Source organism: Salvelinus fontinalis, chromosome 4 (genome assembly GCF_029448725.1).
Source record: "Salvelinus fontinalis isolate EN_2023a chromosome 4, ASM2944872v1, whole genome shotgun sequence".
Taxonomy (NCBI): domain Eukaryota; kingdom Metazoa; phylum Chordata; class Actinopteri; order Salmoniformes; family Salmonidae; genus Salvelinus; species Salvelinus fontinalis.
In genome coordinates this window covers 87,668,403-87,682,782 of record NC_074668.1, presented here as the reverse complement: position 1 = coordinate 87,682,782, position 14,380 = coordinate 87,668,403, and the positions used below count along the sequence as shown (strand labels likewise).

Sequence of the window (14,380 nt, the reverse complement as noted above, 5' to 3'; positions counted from 1 at the left end):
CATGCTGGTTGGTGTTAGTGGGGGTATGGTTAATGCTGGTTGGTGTTAGTGGGGGTATGGTTAATGCTAGTTGGTGTTAGTGGGGGTATGGTTAATGCTGGTTGGTGTTAGTGGGGGTATGGTTAATGCTGGTTGGTGTTAGTGGGGGTATGGTTCATGCTGGTTGGTGTTAGTGGGGGTATGGTTCATGCTGGTTGGTGTTAGTGGGGGGTATGGTTCATGCTGGTTGGTGTTAGTGGGGGGTATGGTTCATGCTGGTTGGTGTTAGTGGGGGTATGGTTAATGCTGGTTGGTGTTAGTGGGGGTATGGTTAATGCTGGTTGGTGTTAGTGGGGGTATGGTTAATGCTGGTTGGTGTTAGTGGGGGTATGGTTAATGCTGGTTTGTGTTAGTGGGGGTATGTTTAATGCTGGTTGGTGTTAGTGGGGGGGTATGGTTAATGCTGGTTGGTGTTAGTGGGGGTATGGTTAATGCTGGTTGGTGTTAGTGGGGGTATGGTTAATGCTGGTTAGTGTTAGTGGGTGGTATGTTTAATGCTGGTTGGTGTTAGTGGGGGGGTATGGTTAATGCTGGTTGGTGTTAGTGGGGGTATGGTTAATGCTGGTTGGTGTTAGTGGGTGGTATGTTTAATGCTGGTTGGTGTTAGTGGGGGTATGGTTAATGCTGGTTGGTGTTAGTGGGGGTATGGTTAATGCTGGTTGGTGTTAGTGGGGGTATGGTTAATGCTGGTTTGTGTTAGTGGGGGTATGGTTAATGCTGGTTGGTGTTAGTGGGTGGTATGTTTAATGCTGGTTGGTGTTAGTGGGGGTATGGTTAATGCTGGTTTGTGTTAGTGGGGGTATGGTTAATGCTGGTTGGTGTTAGTGGGGGTATGGTTAATGCTGGTTGGTGTTAGTGGGGGTATGGTTAATGCTGGTTGGTGTTAGTGGGGGGGTATGGTTAGTGTTGGGTAGTTGTAGTGTAGTTATATTTATCCTAGAGGGGCCTGCCCTGCTGTAACAGTAATCAGATTTACCATGGAGAAACTGTCTAATCTCACACTACTGCCTACCACAACTAATATATCCACTCACTGTGTGTGTTTAATACAGACTCTGTGTTTCATGAATTGAATCTGAAAGTGTGTGTGTGTGTGTGTGTGTGTGTGTGTGTGTGTGTGTGTGTGTGTGTGTGTGTGTGTGTGTGTGTGTGTGTGTGTGTGTGTGTGTGTGTGTGTGTGTGTGTGTGTGTGTGTGGAGATGCAGGGGCTTGAGGGAGGGTGTGAATTGTATGCCCCATCAGACCACATATGGCACATTTCTAGGTAGTAGCCACACACCACCTCTCCTCCAGGTTAGATACTGTCCCTACTAGACTATCCAGGGGTCAACAATGTCAACCAGGTATTGATGACCAGGAGAGGGTTCATAATGATCTGGCCTTGGTTTGGAACAGAGGAAAATTGTATTACAACTGAACTGATAGCAGCCTCGATTAGAGGTCGACCGATTAATCGGAATGACCGTTTTCAAGTTTTCATAACAATCGGAAATCGGTATTTTTGGACACCGATTTGGCCAATTAAAAAATATATATATATTTTTTTTACACCTTTATTTAATCTTTATTTAACTAGGAAAGTCAGTTAAGAACACATTCTTATGGGGCCTCCCGGGTGGCGCAGTGGTCTAGGGCACTGCATCGCAGTGCTAACTGCGCCACCAGAGTCTCTGGGTTCACCCCCAGGCTCTGTCGCAGCCGGCTGCGACCGGGAGGTCCGTGGGGCGACGCACAATTGGGCTAGCGTCGTCCGGGTTAGGGAGGGTTTGGCCGGTAGGGATTTCCTTGTCTCATCGCGCTCCAGCGACTCCTGTGGCGGGCTGGGCGCAGTGCGTGCTAACCAAGGGGGCCAGGTGCACGGTGTTTCCTCCGACACATTGGTGCGGCTGGCTTCCGGGTTGGAGGCGCGCTGTGTTAAAGAAGCAGTGCGGCTTGGTTGGGTTGTGCCTCGGAGGACGCATGGCTTTCGACCTTCGTCTCTCCCGAGCCCGTACGGGAGTTGTAGCGATGAGACAAGTTAGTAATTACTAGCGATTGGATACCACGAAAATTGGGGAGAAAAGGGGATAAAATTTATAAAAATAAAAAATAAAAAGAACACATTCTTATTTTCAATGACAGCCTAGGAACGATGGGTTAACTGCCTTGTTCAGAGGCAGAACGACAGATTTTTACCTTGTCAGCTCTGGGATTCAATCTTGCAACCTTACAGTTAACTAGTCCAACGCTCTAACCACCTGCCTCTCATTGCACTCCACGAGGAGCCTGCCTGTTACACGAATGCAGTAAGCCAACGTAAGTTGCTAGCAAGCATTAAACGTATCTTTATAAAAAACAATCAATCAATCATAATCACTAGTTAACCACACATGGTTGATGATATTAATAGTTTATCTAGCGTGTCCTGTGTTGCATATAATCGATGCGGTGCATATTCGCGAAAAAGGACTGTCCTTGCTCCAATGTGTACCTAACCATAAACATCAATGCCTTTCTTAAAATCAATACACAGAAGTATATATTTTTTAAACCTGCATATTTAGCTAAAAGAAATCCAGGTTAGCAGGCAATATTAACCAGGTGAAATTGTGTCATTTTACATTTACATTTTAGTAATTTAGCAGACGCTCTTATCCAGAGCGACTTACAGTAGAGTGCATACATTGTATTACATGTTTTACATACTGAGACAAGGATATCCCTACCGGCCAAACCCTCCCTCACCCGGAAGACGCTATGCCAATTGTGCGTCGCCCCATGGACCTCCCGGTTGCGGCCGGCTGCGACAGAGCCTGGGCGTGAACCCAGAGATTCTGGTGGCGCAGCTAGCACTGCGATGCAGTGCCCTAGACCACTGCGCCACCCGGGTGTCACTTCTCTTGCGTTCATTGCACGCAGAGTCAGGGTATATGCAACAGTTTGTGCCGTCTAATTTGCCAGAATTTTACTTAATTATGACATAACATTGAAGGTTGTGCAATGTAACAGGAAAATATAGACTTATGGATGCCACCCGTTAGATAAAATACGGAACGGTTCCGCATTTCACTGAAAGAATAAAAGTCTTCTTTTCGAGATGATAGTTTCCGGATTCGACCATATTAATGACCTAAGGCTCGTATTTCTGTGTTATTATGTAATAATTTAGTCTATGATTTGATAGAGCAGTCTGACTGAGCGATGGTAGGCACCAGCAGGCTCGTAAGCATTCATTCAAACAGCACTTTCATGTGTTTTGCCAGCAGCTCTTTGCTGTGCTTCAACTATTGTGCTGTTTATGACTTCAAGCCCATCAACTCCCGAGATTAGGCTGGTGTAACCGATGTGAAATGGCTAGCTAGTTAGCGGGGTGCGCGCTAATAGCGTTTCAAACGTCACTCGCTCTGAGACTTGGAGTAGTTATTCCCCTTGCTCTGCATGGGTAACGCTGCTTCGAGGGTGGCTGTTGTTGATGTGTTCCTGGTTCAAGCCCAGGTAGGGGCGAGGAGAGGGACGAAAGCTATACTGTTACACTGGCAAACTAAAGTGCCTATAAGAACATCCAATAGTCAAGGGTATATGAAATACAAATGGTATAGAGAGAAATAGTTCTATAATTCCTATAATAACTACAACCTAAAACTTCTTACCTGGGAATATTGAAGGCTCATGTTAAAAGGAACCACCAGCTTTCATATGTTCTCATGTTCTGAGCAAGGAACTTAAACATTAGCTTTCTTACATGGCACATATTGCACTTTTACTTTCTTCTCCAACACTTTGTTTTTGCATTATTTAAACCAAATTGAACATGTTTCATTATTTATTTGAGGCTAAATTTATTTTATTGATGTTATTATATTAAGTTAAAAATAAGTGTTCATTCAGTATTGTTGTAATTGTCATTATTACAAATACATTTTAAAAATCGGCCGATTAATCGGTATCAGCTTTTTTGGTCCTCCAATAATCGGTCGTATCGGCGTTGAAAAATCATAATCGGTCGACCTCTAGCCTTGATGATACACACATGATCTCCCCTCTCAGTGCTTATGTCTCATCAGTTATACTTGTGACATCTGTTTCTCTGGACTAGTGTGGGAACCTGGAGATTCAGCAAAGAGGGAGAGAAAGTGTGTGTGTGTCCAGAAGGAGAGAGAAAGTGTGTGTGTGTCCAGAAGGAGAGAGAAAGTGTGTGTGTCCAGAAGGAGAGAGAAAGTGTGTGTTAGCCCATGAGTTAATCAGCTTGTCTTCTAGCTGAGGCCTAAAAAAACAGCAGCAGTATTTTTTGTACTATAGCACTATACAGCAGACCTAAACAAGACTACATTATCTATTAACTACACACATACCCTCTCCCCTCCCCTGTACGAATCCAGCACCCTGGGGGACGTTTTCCACACCCTGTGACGTGTGTGTACTAGGCCAGCTGATCAGTGGGCTCCGTTCCAGCTCCTCTCCAGGACAGCAGCAGTAGTTCTATTAATAAGACCTGCGTGCTGCTCTGCAGTCAGTCCTCTCTTTATAAACCTCTCCTCTTACATAATACACACTCGCTGTACACATGCACACATGATACACACATTCTGACACGATACACACATACTCACACGATACACACATACTCACACGATACACACATACTCACACGATACACACATACTCACACGATACACACATACTCACACTAAAAACAGAAAGCTGACACCAGAGCCGCCATGTCCCAAATTTCTCTGGCCTATCCCACTGGAACGGAGGATCTCTCTCTTTCCCTCCTTATTCTCCCTCCTTTGTTTCCCTCTCTCTTTTACTCCTGCCAGAGCTTTACATTTAGCCTACTCCACTGGGAGGGGGCAGAGGGTTAGCAGAGCAGATCACTGTATAGGAAGTCCTATAGGCTGCTCCTCTCCCTTCCCCCTCTTACTCTCACCTGTCCTATAGCCATTAGCCAGTCAGAGCTGAGTTTCTCTCCCCGAACCCCTCTCCAACTCCCTAAGTCTCAGCCTACAGCTGGCTGCAGCCCCCTCCCCTGATCCATGTTCTCTGTGCTGTTTTTGTCTCGCTCCCACTCTGTGTCTGTGTTGACTGTTCTCTCTCCATGTGCAGAGAGCAGCTCTGAGCACGTGGGAGGAGTTCCCTGGAAGAATGTGTGTAACTGCCTGACACACACAAAAACAAACACACACACACACACACACACGGAGACAAACTAGACACACAGCGACCCCCAGAGCCAGCTGAGAGGCTCTTTGTTAGAGCTGGGTTGTAGGGAGGACAGAGCTCTGTTTGAACATAACCTCTCTGACTGTCAAGCTTGTGTTTCTGTTGCTCCACTCTAACCCAACCCTGACCGGACAGACACTACAGCAGAACACACTGTTCTTTTTCTGTCTGAGTGTTATTCTGTGACACAGCGCCTGTGCTCAGCTGACGTGGAGATTCTAAAATGATCCCCAGAACAGGAATAGTGTTGTCCTTCCTCCCTTCCTGTCTGTGTTTAGTGGTTAGTCTGGGCCAGGGTGTTGTAGCATGTTGTCTCCTACTCTACAAGAGAACAGGAGCCTCCTGCCATTTGATTTGTCTGAGTTCCATGCCTTATCCCATTCTACACTGTCAATGATCTCTGAATGCGTGTTCTTGCTTGAATTGCGTAAATGTAAATGTTTCCCCGTCAGAATGTAACTGACCAGTGTTTTTCTTTTCCCCTTCTTCCAGACGTGGTGGTGGAGGAGTTCTTTGAGTACGATGCTGAAGACTTCCTGGTGTTCCTGACCCTGTTGATCACTGAGGGACGGACCCCAGAATGTTCTGTGAAGGGTCGCACAGAGGGGCTGCACTGCCCCCCTGCAAAGTCCGCCCTGCCGCCCCTACACAGGCACGAGTGCAGCGACAAACTGCCACAGGTAACGTCCACAAACATACACACACAGATGACACACACTTCCCCAGGGAACACACACACACACCCACACACACACTGCCCCACCCAAGTTACACACTGCCTCAGCTAACACACACACACACACACACTTACCCTCCCCTGTCTGTGTGTGTTCAAGTGTGTGCAGGCGCGGCGTGTGCGCTCGGAGGTGTGTGTGTTGTGGAGGAACAGTATTCCCATCATGGTGGAGGTGATGCTGCTGCCAGACTGTTGCTATGGAGACGAGAGTCCCCCTAGTGACCCCATCAGTGACCCAGCGATCAAACAAGACGCTCTGCTACTGGAGCGATGGACTCTGCAGCCTGTACCACGACAGTATGTACACACACACATACACACCCTGCAGCCTGTACCATGACAGTATGTAAACACACACTGCAGCCTGTACCACGACAGTATGTACACACACACACTCTGGAGCCTGTACCACGACAGTATGTACACACACACATACACACCCTGCAGCCTGTACCATGACAGTATGTAAACACACACTGCAGCCTGTACCACGACAGTATGTACACACACACACTCTGCAGCCTGTACCACGACAGTATGTACACACACACACACACACCCTGCTGCCTGTACCACGACAGTATGTACACACACACACACACACACACCCTGCAGCCTGTACCGCGACAGTATGTACACACACACACACACCCTGCAGCCTGTACCGCGACAGTATGTACACACACACACACACCCTGCAGCCTGTACCGCGACAGTATGTACACACACACACACACACCCTGCAGCCTGTACCGCGACAGTATGTACACACACACACACCCTGCTGCCTGTACCACGACAGTATGTACACACACACCCTGCAGCCTGTACCACGACAGTATGTACACACACACCCTGCAGCCTGTACCACGACAGTATGTACACACACACCCTGCTGCCTGTACCACGACAGTATGTACACACACACCCTGCAGCCTGTACCACGACAGTATGTACACACACACCCTGCTGCCTGTACCACGACAGTATGTACACACACACCCTGCAGCCTGTACCATGACAGTATGTACACACACACCCTGCACCCTGTACCACGACAATATGTACACACACACTGCAGCCTGTACCACAACAGTATGTACACACACACTGTAGTATGTACACACACACACATACACACTGCAGCCTGTACCACGACAGTATGTACACACACACACACACACACACTGCAGTATGTACACACACACACACACACACACACACACACACACACACACACACACACACACACACACACACACACACACACACACACACACACACACACTGCAGCCTGTACCACGACAGTATGTACACACACACACTGCAGTATGTACACATACACACACACACATACACCCTGCAGCCTGTACCACGACAGTATGTACACGCGACACACACTTTCTGTCAGGACTAGGTTGAGCTAGTGGCACATGCAAAAACTGGAATATTCCACTTTGCCGCCGTATCAAACAGAAAACATGTATATACACTACCGTTCAAAAGTTTGGGGTCACTTAGAAATGTCCTTGTTTTTGAAAGAAAAGCAATTTTTTTGTGGATTAAAATAACACCAAATTGATCAGAAATACAGTGTAGACATTGTTAATGTTGTAAATGACTATTGTAACTGGAAACAACAGATTTTTTAAATGGAATATCTACATAGGCGTACAGAGGCCCATTATCAGCAACCATCACTCCTGTGTTCCAATGGCACGTTGTGTTAGCTAATCCAAGTTGATCATTTTAAAAGGCTAATTGATCATTAGAAAACCCTTTTGCAATTATGTTAGCACAGCTGAAAACTGTTGTCCTGATTAAAGAAGCAATAAAACTGGCCTTCTTAAGACTAGTTAAGTATCTGGAGCATCAGCATTTGTGGGTTCGATTACAGGCTCAAAATGTCCAGAAATAAGATGTTTCTGCTGAAACTCGGCAGTCTATTCTTATTTTTGGGGGGGGGGGGGGTTTACCCCCTTTATCTCCCCAATTTCGTGGTATCCAATTGTTAGTATCTTGTCTCATCGCTACAACTCCCGTACGGGCTCGGGAGAGACGAAGGCCGAAAGCCATGCGTCCTCCGAAACACAACCCAACCAAGCCGCACTGCTTCTTAACACAGCGCGCCTCCAACCCGGAAGCCAGCCGCACCAATGTGTCGGAGGAAACACCGTACACCTAGCGACCTGGTCAGCATGCACTGCACCCGGCCCGCCACAGGAGTCGCTAGTGAGCGATGAGACAAGGATATCCCTACCGGCCAAACCCTCCCTAACCCGGACGACGCTAGGCCAATTGTGCATCGCCCCACGGACCTCCCGGTCGCGGCCGGCGGCAACAGAGCCTGGCATTGGCATCGTTGCTAATGCTAGTTCCCTTAGCCATTGCTAGCTAAAGCAAAGGTCTGATTCTCTCTCATCCCCCCTTGTCTCTCTCTAGGAGCGGTGATAGGTTTATAGAGGAGAAGACTCTACTGTTGGCTGTTCGTTCCTACGTCTTCTTCTCCCAGCTCAGTGCCTGGCTCAGTGCTTCTCACGGCATTGTACCCCGAAACATCCTGTATAGGTAATACACACACACACACACACACACACACACACACACACACACACACACACACACACACACACACACACACACACACACCTTCCTCTACAGGTAACACACACAAGAATACACTAAGAACCTCTTAACGACTTCCCCATTATTTTTCTATATCGCTACTGAATGTTGATCATAAAATACTTTCCAAAAGGAACTAAATAATTTGATGTGATCACAAGTTATAAGCCTGTGTGTTTCTGTCCCACAGGATCAGTGCAGCAGATGAGGAGTGTGTCTGTCAGTTCTCCCAGCCCCCAGCGGAGCACCTGTTCCCTGTCCCTAACGTGTCCCAGAGTGTTGCCCTGAGGCTCAGGGTCCAGTCACTCCCCCGTCAGCCCACCTACCCCACCCTGGCCTGTAGCATACACACCGGCCTGACCCTGGCCCCACTCTACAGCAAGACCCCCAGCCTTAAGCCCAACCTCAGCCCTAACCTCTACAGCAAGTCACCTAGCCTTAACCCAGGCCTGAACCCTAACCTCTACAGCAAGACACCTAGCCTTAACCCAGGCCTGAACCCTAACCTCTTCAGCAAGACACCTAGCCTTAACCCAGGCCTGAACCCTAACCCGCCTCTGTACGAGAGGAGCCACAACTCTAAAGAGAGCCACAACAGAGCGTCTCTGCCTTTCTCTGGCCTCCCCTTCCCCAGTCCTCCCAGTCTCGTTCTGCCCAGTAAGAGAGGCCCGGACCCCACAGACAGCCATGGTCATTCTAGCCAGAATGGATCAGACCTCCTCCGGGTCAATAAGGGGCAGACATCATCCCCCTACCACCTCCCCCTCTCCCCCCGGCCCTCCCCCCGCCCCCACAGGAAGCTGTCCTCCACCCTGCCCCTCCCCCCCGGGGGAAAGACTGTCAGGTGGCTCTATGCCCTCACCTCAGACCCCTCCGATGACATCACACACACCACCGAGGATTATGGGAAGGCCGTCAACGGGGCCGAGAGCACCAAGGGGCGTGGCTCCGAAGCCCTCCGGGCCTTTAAGACTTATTCTTTGGCAGAGCCCCCGCGGTGCCCCTCCCCCAGACCCTCCTCTGAGACCAATCCTCTGATTGGCTCGCTGCTCCAGGAGAGACAGGAAGTCATCGCCCGCATCGCTCAGCGCCTCAACTTCTGTGACCCGACCGCCCCCCATCTCCCCCCTGCCCTCTTCACCTCCGACACCCACAACAAGACCCCTGTCCGGGGCAGTTACCTTGACAACAACACGCTCAGCAAGACCAAAGAGCCAGAGGGAGCTCCGCCTACTGAGGACACCCCGCCCTCCCCTTTCGACACGCCTATTGGCGACGCAGCGGCTATTATCAGGGAGACGCTGTCCCCGAAGCCTGTTGCGTGCCGCAGACTGAGACTCCCAGAGGACAGAGATGGAGAGACACTGAGAGACAGAGACAGAGTCAGGGAGACACTGAGAGACCTGGAGACACAAAGAGACAGAGAGGCATTGAGAGACCGACAGCGAGAGAGAGACAGTAGTCTCTTGTCCCATGCTGTTCAGGACATTACCAGACTGATTCAGGACAGACTGTCTGTCCCCTCTCTGTCCCCAACACACAGCCGCAGCAGCAGCCCGCTACACAAACCACATACACACAGCACACACACGCTGTGCACCGACACACACACCACACACAGAGGCGGCTACAGTCATAGCAGTGGCCACTGCAACGGCTACACACCCAGCCATGACACACACACTCTCTCACACACACCTGCTAGCACAGACAGAGCTGGTGTTCCTCCAGAGACAGACGGTCCAATCAGAGCCCAGAACGGCTGTTCATCACTTGAAGACCCTCAGGTCAGCCCCCGACTCCAAATCCTGTCCCGGTCTTCTCCTCTAGTCATCCCACGGCCTCTACCCCAGCCCCAGTCCTCTCCACTACTCAGCCCCAAGAGTCCCAGGGCCAAGACCTCAAAGAGTTTACACCCCACCCGCCCCCAAGAGGAGCCCAGACCCTCCTCACCTAAAGACAACATTCTGAGGACCATCCAGACCCTAACAGTGACCCAGACCACCACCCTGACCCAGACCACTGCACAGACCTTGACCACCAAGCTCACCCACACACAGACCACTGCTCTCATCCAGAACCACATGAAACCTCTGACTCAATCTCACAACCAGACCCAGACAGAGTCTCGAACTCCGCCCTCACGGACTCAGGGCAGCCCTCGAACCCAGCCCTCTAGTCTCCAGGATGAGAACCAGGCCCCCCCAGGTTCCAAGTCCTCCAGCCCCCCCAGTCCTGCTACCACACCCCCTGGCACAGAGCCCAACACTGTCCTGGTGAGTGTCCCTATAGATGAGCACACCTGATTAGAAAATCACCACACACTGCAGTAAACGTTGAATATCATCCGTGTGGCTTGTTTTGTCCAACACGAAGACACTTCATTTAAATAGCCGGCCTATGTGAAAGAGGATATTACCGCTTTTGGAAAATGTTGATTAACAGTACAAAGAGATTTTGAGAAAGGATCTTTGACATAGTGTATTTGGCATTTGTCTAAAATGGTTGTTGAAAATTGCTTTATTAAAGCCAGTGTGTGTTTTTTCCCGTAGCGTTCTCCCTCGCCCCTGAGACCGTGTAACAGTTGGAGGAAACACAACCGTCACTCTCTGGACTCCACCCTCACCAAGGCCTTCCACCCCTGTACCGGCCTGCCCCTGCTCTCCAGCCCTGTAAGACACACACACACACACTGTCAGTCAGGGTGTGGAGCCACATGACTCATCTTCTCCTCAATAGTATGAATACTCTGACTAAACTCCTGTTGATGCTGACTAGGTTGTTCATAACAATGGAATCATTTTAAAGTTGTTTGTGTGTTTCATGTGGTGCTTGTTGTTGTTGTTATTATTATTATATAATTGTGTGTGCTGTCATGCTATAGTGTTTAAATTGGGTGTTTTGTGTTATGTTGTCAATAAAGTTTTGTGTACAGTTGTGTGTGTTATGTTTATTATATGTATAATATGTATTATTAAATGTGTGTGTTGTCTCTCTCAGGTTCCTCAGAGGAGAACTCAGACTGGTTACTTTGACCTGGACTCTTCTCTGGCCAGCTGTAAAGGACTGCCTTGGACCGCAGGGAAGAGGTACTGATCTCTAACTCACACCACACACACACAGACACACACACACACACACAGACACACAGACTGGGATATGTTCTGGGTAGCCTCAAACAACAACATTGACGTACGTATACGCTGACTCGGTGAGCGAGTTTATTAGCAAGTGCATCAGTGATGTTGTCCCCACTGTGACTATTAAAACCTTCCCTAACCAGAAACCGTGGATTGATGGCAGCATTCGCACAAAACTGAAAGCGCTAACCACCGCTTTTAATCAGGGCAAGGTGACCGGAAACATGACTGAATACAAACAGTGTAGCTATTCTCTCCGCAAGGCAATCAAACAAACAAGCAAAGTGAAAACCAGCCCCGTCGCGGACATCAACGTCTTGCGCCCAGACAAATTAAACAACTTATTTTCTCGCTTTGAGGACAATGCAGTGCCACTGACACGGCCCGCTACCAAAGTCTGTGGGCTCTCCTTCACCGTGGCCAATGTGAGTAAAACATTTAAACGTGTTAACCCTCGCAAGGCTGCCGGCCCAGACGGCATCCCTAGCCGTGTCCACCGAGCATGCACAGACAAGCTGGCTGGGGTGTTTACGGACATATTCAATCAATCCCTATCCCAGTCTGCTGTCCCCACATGCTTCAAGATGGCCACCATTGTTCCTGTTCCCAAGAAAGCCAAGGTACCTGAATTAAATGACCATCGCACCGTAGCACTCCCTTCTGTCATCATGAAGCGCTTTGAGAGACTAGTCAAGGATCACCCTACCTGATACCCTAGACCCACTCCAATTTGCTTACCGCCCCAATAGGTCCTCAGACCACGCAATCGCCATCACACTGCACACTGCCCTATCCCATCTGGACAAGAGGAATACCTATGTAAGAATACTGTTCATTGACTATAGCTCAGCATTCAACACCATAGTACCCTCCAAACTCGTCATTAAGCTTGAGACCTTTGGTCTCGACCCCGCCCTGTCCAACTGGGTCCTGGACTATCTGACGGGCTGCCCCCAGGTGGTGAGGGTAGGAAACAACATCTCCACCCCGCTGATCCTCAACACTGGGGCCCCACAAGGGTGCGTTCTCAGCCCTCTCCTGTACTCCCTGTTCACCCACGACTGCGTGGCCATGCACGCCTCCAACTCAATCATCAAGTTTGCAGACGACACTACAGTGGTAGGCTTGATTACCAACAACGACGAGACGGCCTACAGGGAGGAGGTGAGGGAACAATAACCTCTCACTCAACGTCAACAAAACAAAAGAGATGATCATGGACTTCAGGAAAGAGCAGAGGGAGCACCCCCCTATCCACATCGACGGGACAGCAGTGGAGAAGGTGGAAAGTTTCAAGTTCCTCGGCGCACACATCACGGACAAACTGAAATGGTTCAGCCACACAAGACAGTGTGGTGAAGAAGGTGCAACAACGCCTCTTCAACCTCAGGAGGTTGAAGAGATTTGGCTTGTCACCTAAAACATTCATAAACTTTTACAGATGCACAATCTGCATCCTGTCGGGCTGTATCACCGCCTGGTATGGCAACTGCAGAGGGTAGTGCGGTCTGCACAACGCAGCACCGGGAGCAAACTACCTGCCCTCCAGGACACCTACAGCACCTGATGTCACAGTAAGGCCAAAAAGATCATCAAGGACATAAACCACCCGAGCCACTGCCTGTTCACCCCGCTATCATCCACAAGTCAGTACAGGTGCATTAAAGTTGGAACCGAGAGACTGAAAAACAGCTTCTATCTCAAGGCCATCAGACTGTTAAACAGCCATCATTAACATAGAGAGGCTGCTATCAACATAGACCCAAATCTCTGGCCACTTTAATAAATTGATTTAATAAAGGTATCACTAGTTACTTTAAATAGCGCCATTTTAATAATGTTTACATATCCTACATTACTCATCTAATATGTATATACTGTATTTTATACCATCAATTGCATTTTGCCTATGTCGCACGGCCATCGCTCATCCATATATTTATATCTACATATTCTTATTCATCCCTTTACATTTGTGTGTATAAGGTAGTTGTTGTGAATTTGTTAGATTACTTGTTAGATATTGCTGCACTGTCGGAACTAGAAGCACAAGCATTTCGCTACACTCGCATTAACATCTGCTAACCATGTGTATGTGACCAATAAAATCTGATTTGATTTAGACTCATCATGTACACACCATAGATCCATGGTCAGATTTAGGTCCTTAATAACCTTGTCCTCAAACTCAATTGCTACCACTTAGAGGTTCAATAGAGAGCGAGCCGACTGGTAGGTGAGATGATGTTCTTACTAGACATCAGTGTTCAGTCAGTCCAGGCCTGTATTGTACTGTAGCCCTGTCCTGTCCTCTCACACTGCCACCTGCTGTTCTGGTGGCTGTATTGCGAGTACTGTTGCTACTGGCCTGACACTGAGGCTCAACGTAAAATGGCAGCTGTACACAGCTCCTACAGTCAGAGGCCCTGCTCTGCTCTGATCTGGCCGCTGGGTTACTGTGTGGATTAGGGATTAGAGGTCAGTTTGAGCTGGGGATGATGCTTCTACATACATAGCTGATTAAGGTTTGATAGTGTTTGAATATACAGTATTAGTCATGTTGAATCATAAATTCAGATTTAGACCGCATGACAGCAATCCATGCTTTGGTTTAGCTTCCCTGACACTGTTTCCAAAT

General features: G+C 48.7%; 1 protein-coding gene across 3 annotated transcripts in view; it reads left to right on the top strand.

The window, feature by feature from the left end:
• Positions 1-5,565: 5,565 nt before the first annotated feature.
• LOC129854607 (atos homolog protein A-like) overlaps positions 5,566-14,380 on the top strand; it is a 12,626-nt gene continuing 3,811 nt past the window's right edge. Inside the window, exons 1-6 of one of the 3 annotated variants that reach the window (XM_055921860.1) lie at positions 5,566-5,921; positions 6,078-6,274; positions 8,420-8,545; positions 8,793-10,878; positions 11,155-11,274; positions 11,603-11,691. In XM_055921860.1, coding sequence (XP_055777835.1) covers positions 5,679-5,921; positions 6,078-6,274; positions 8,420-8,545; positions 8,793-10,878; positions 11,155-11,274; positions 11,603-11,691 — 2,861 coding nt within the window. In that variant the 5' untranslated portion in view covers positions 5,566-5,678. Of the gene's footprint in view, positions 5,922-6,077; positions 6,275-6,307; positions 6,513-7,212; positions 7,358-8,419; positions 8,546-8,792; positions 10,879-11,154; positions 11,275-11,602; positions 11,692-14,380 lie in introns of those variants that run through there. The other 2 variants (XM_055921862.1, XM_055921861.1) reach the window with 2 other exon arrangements.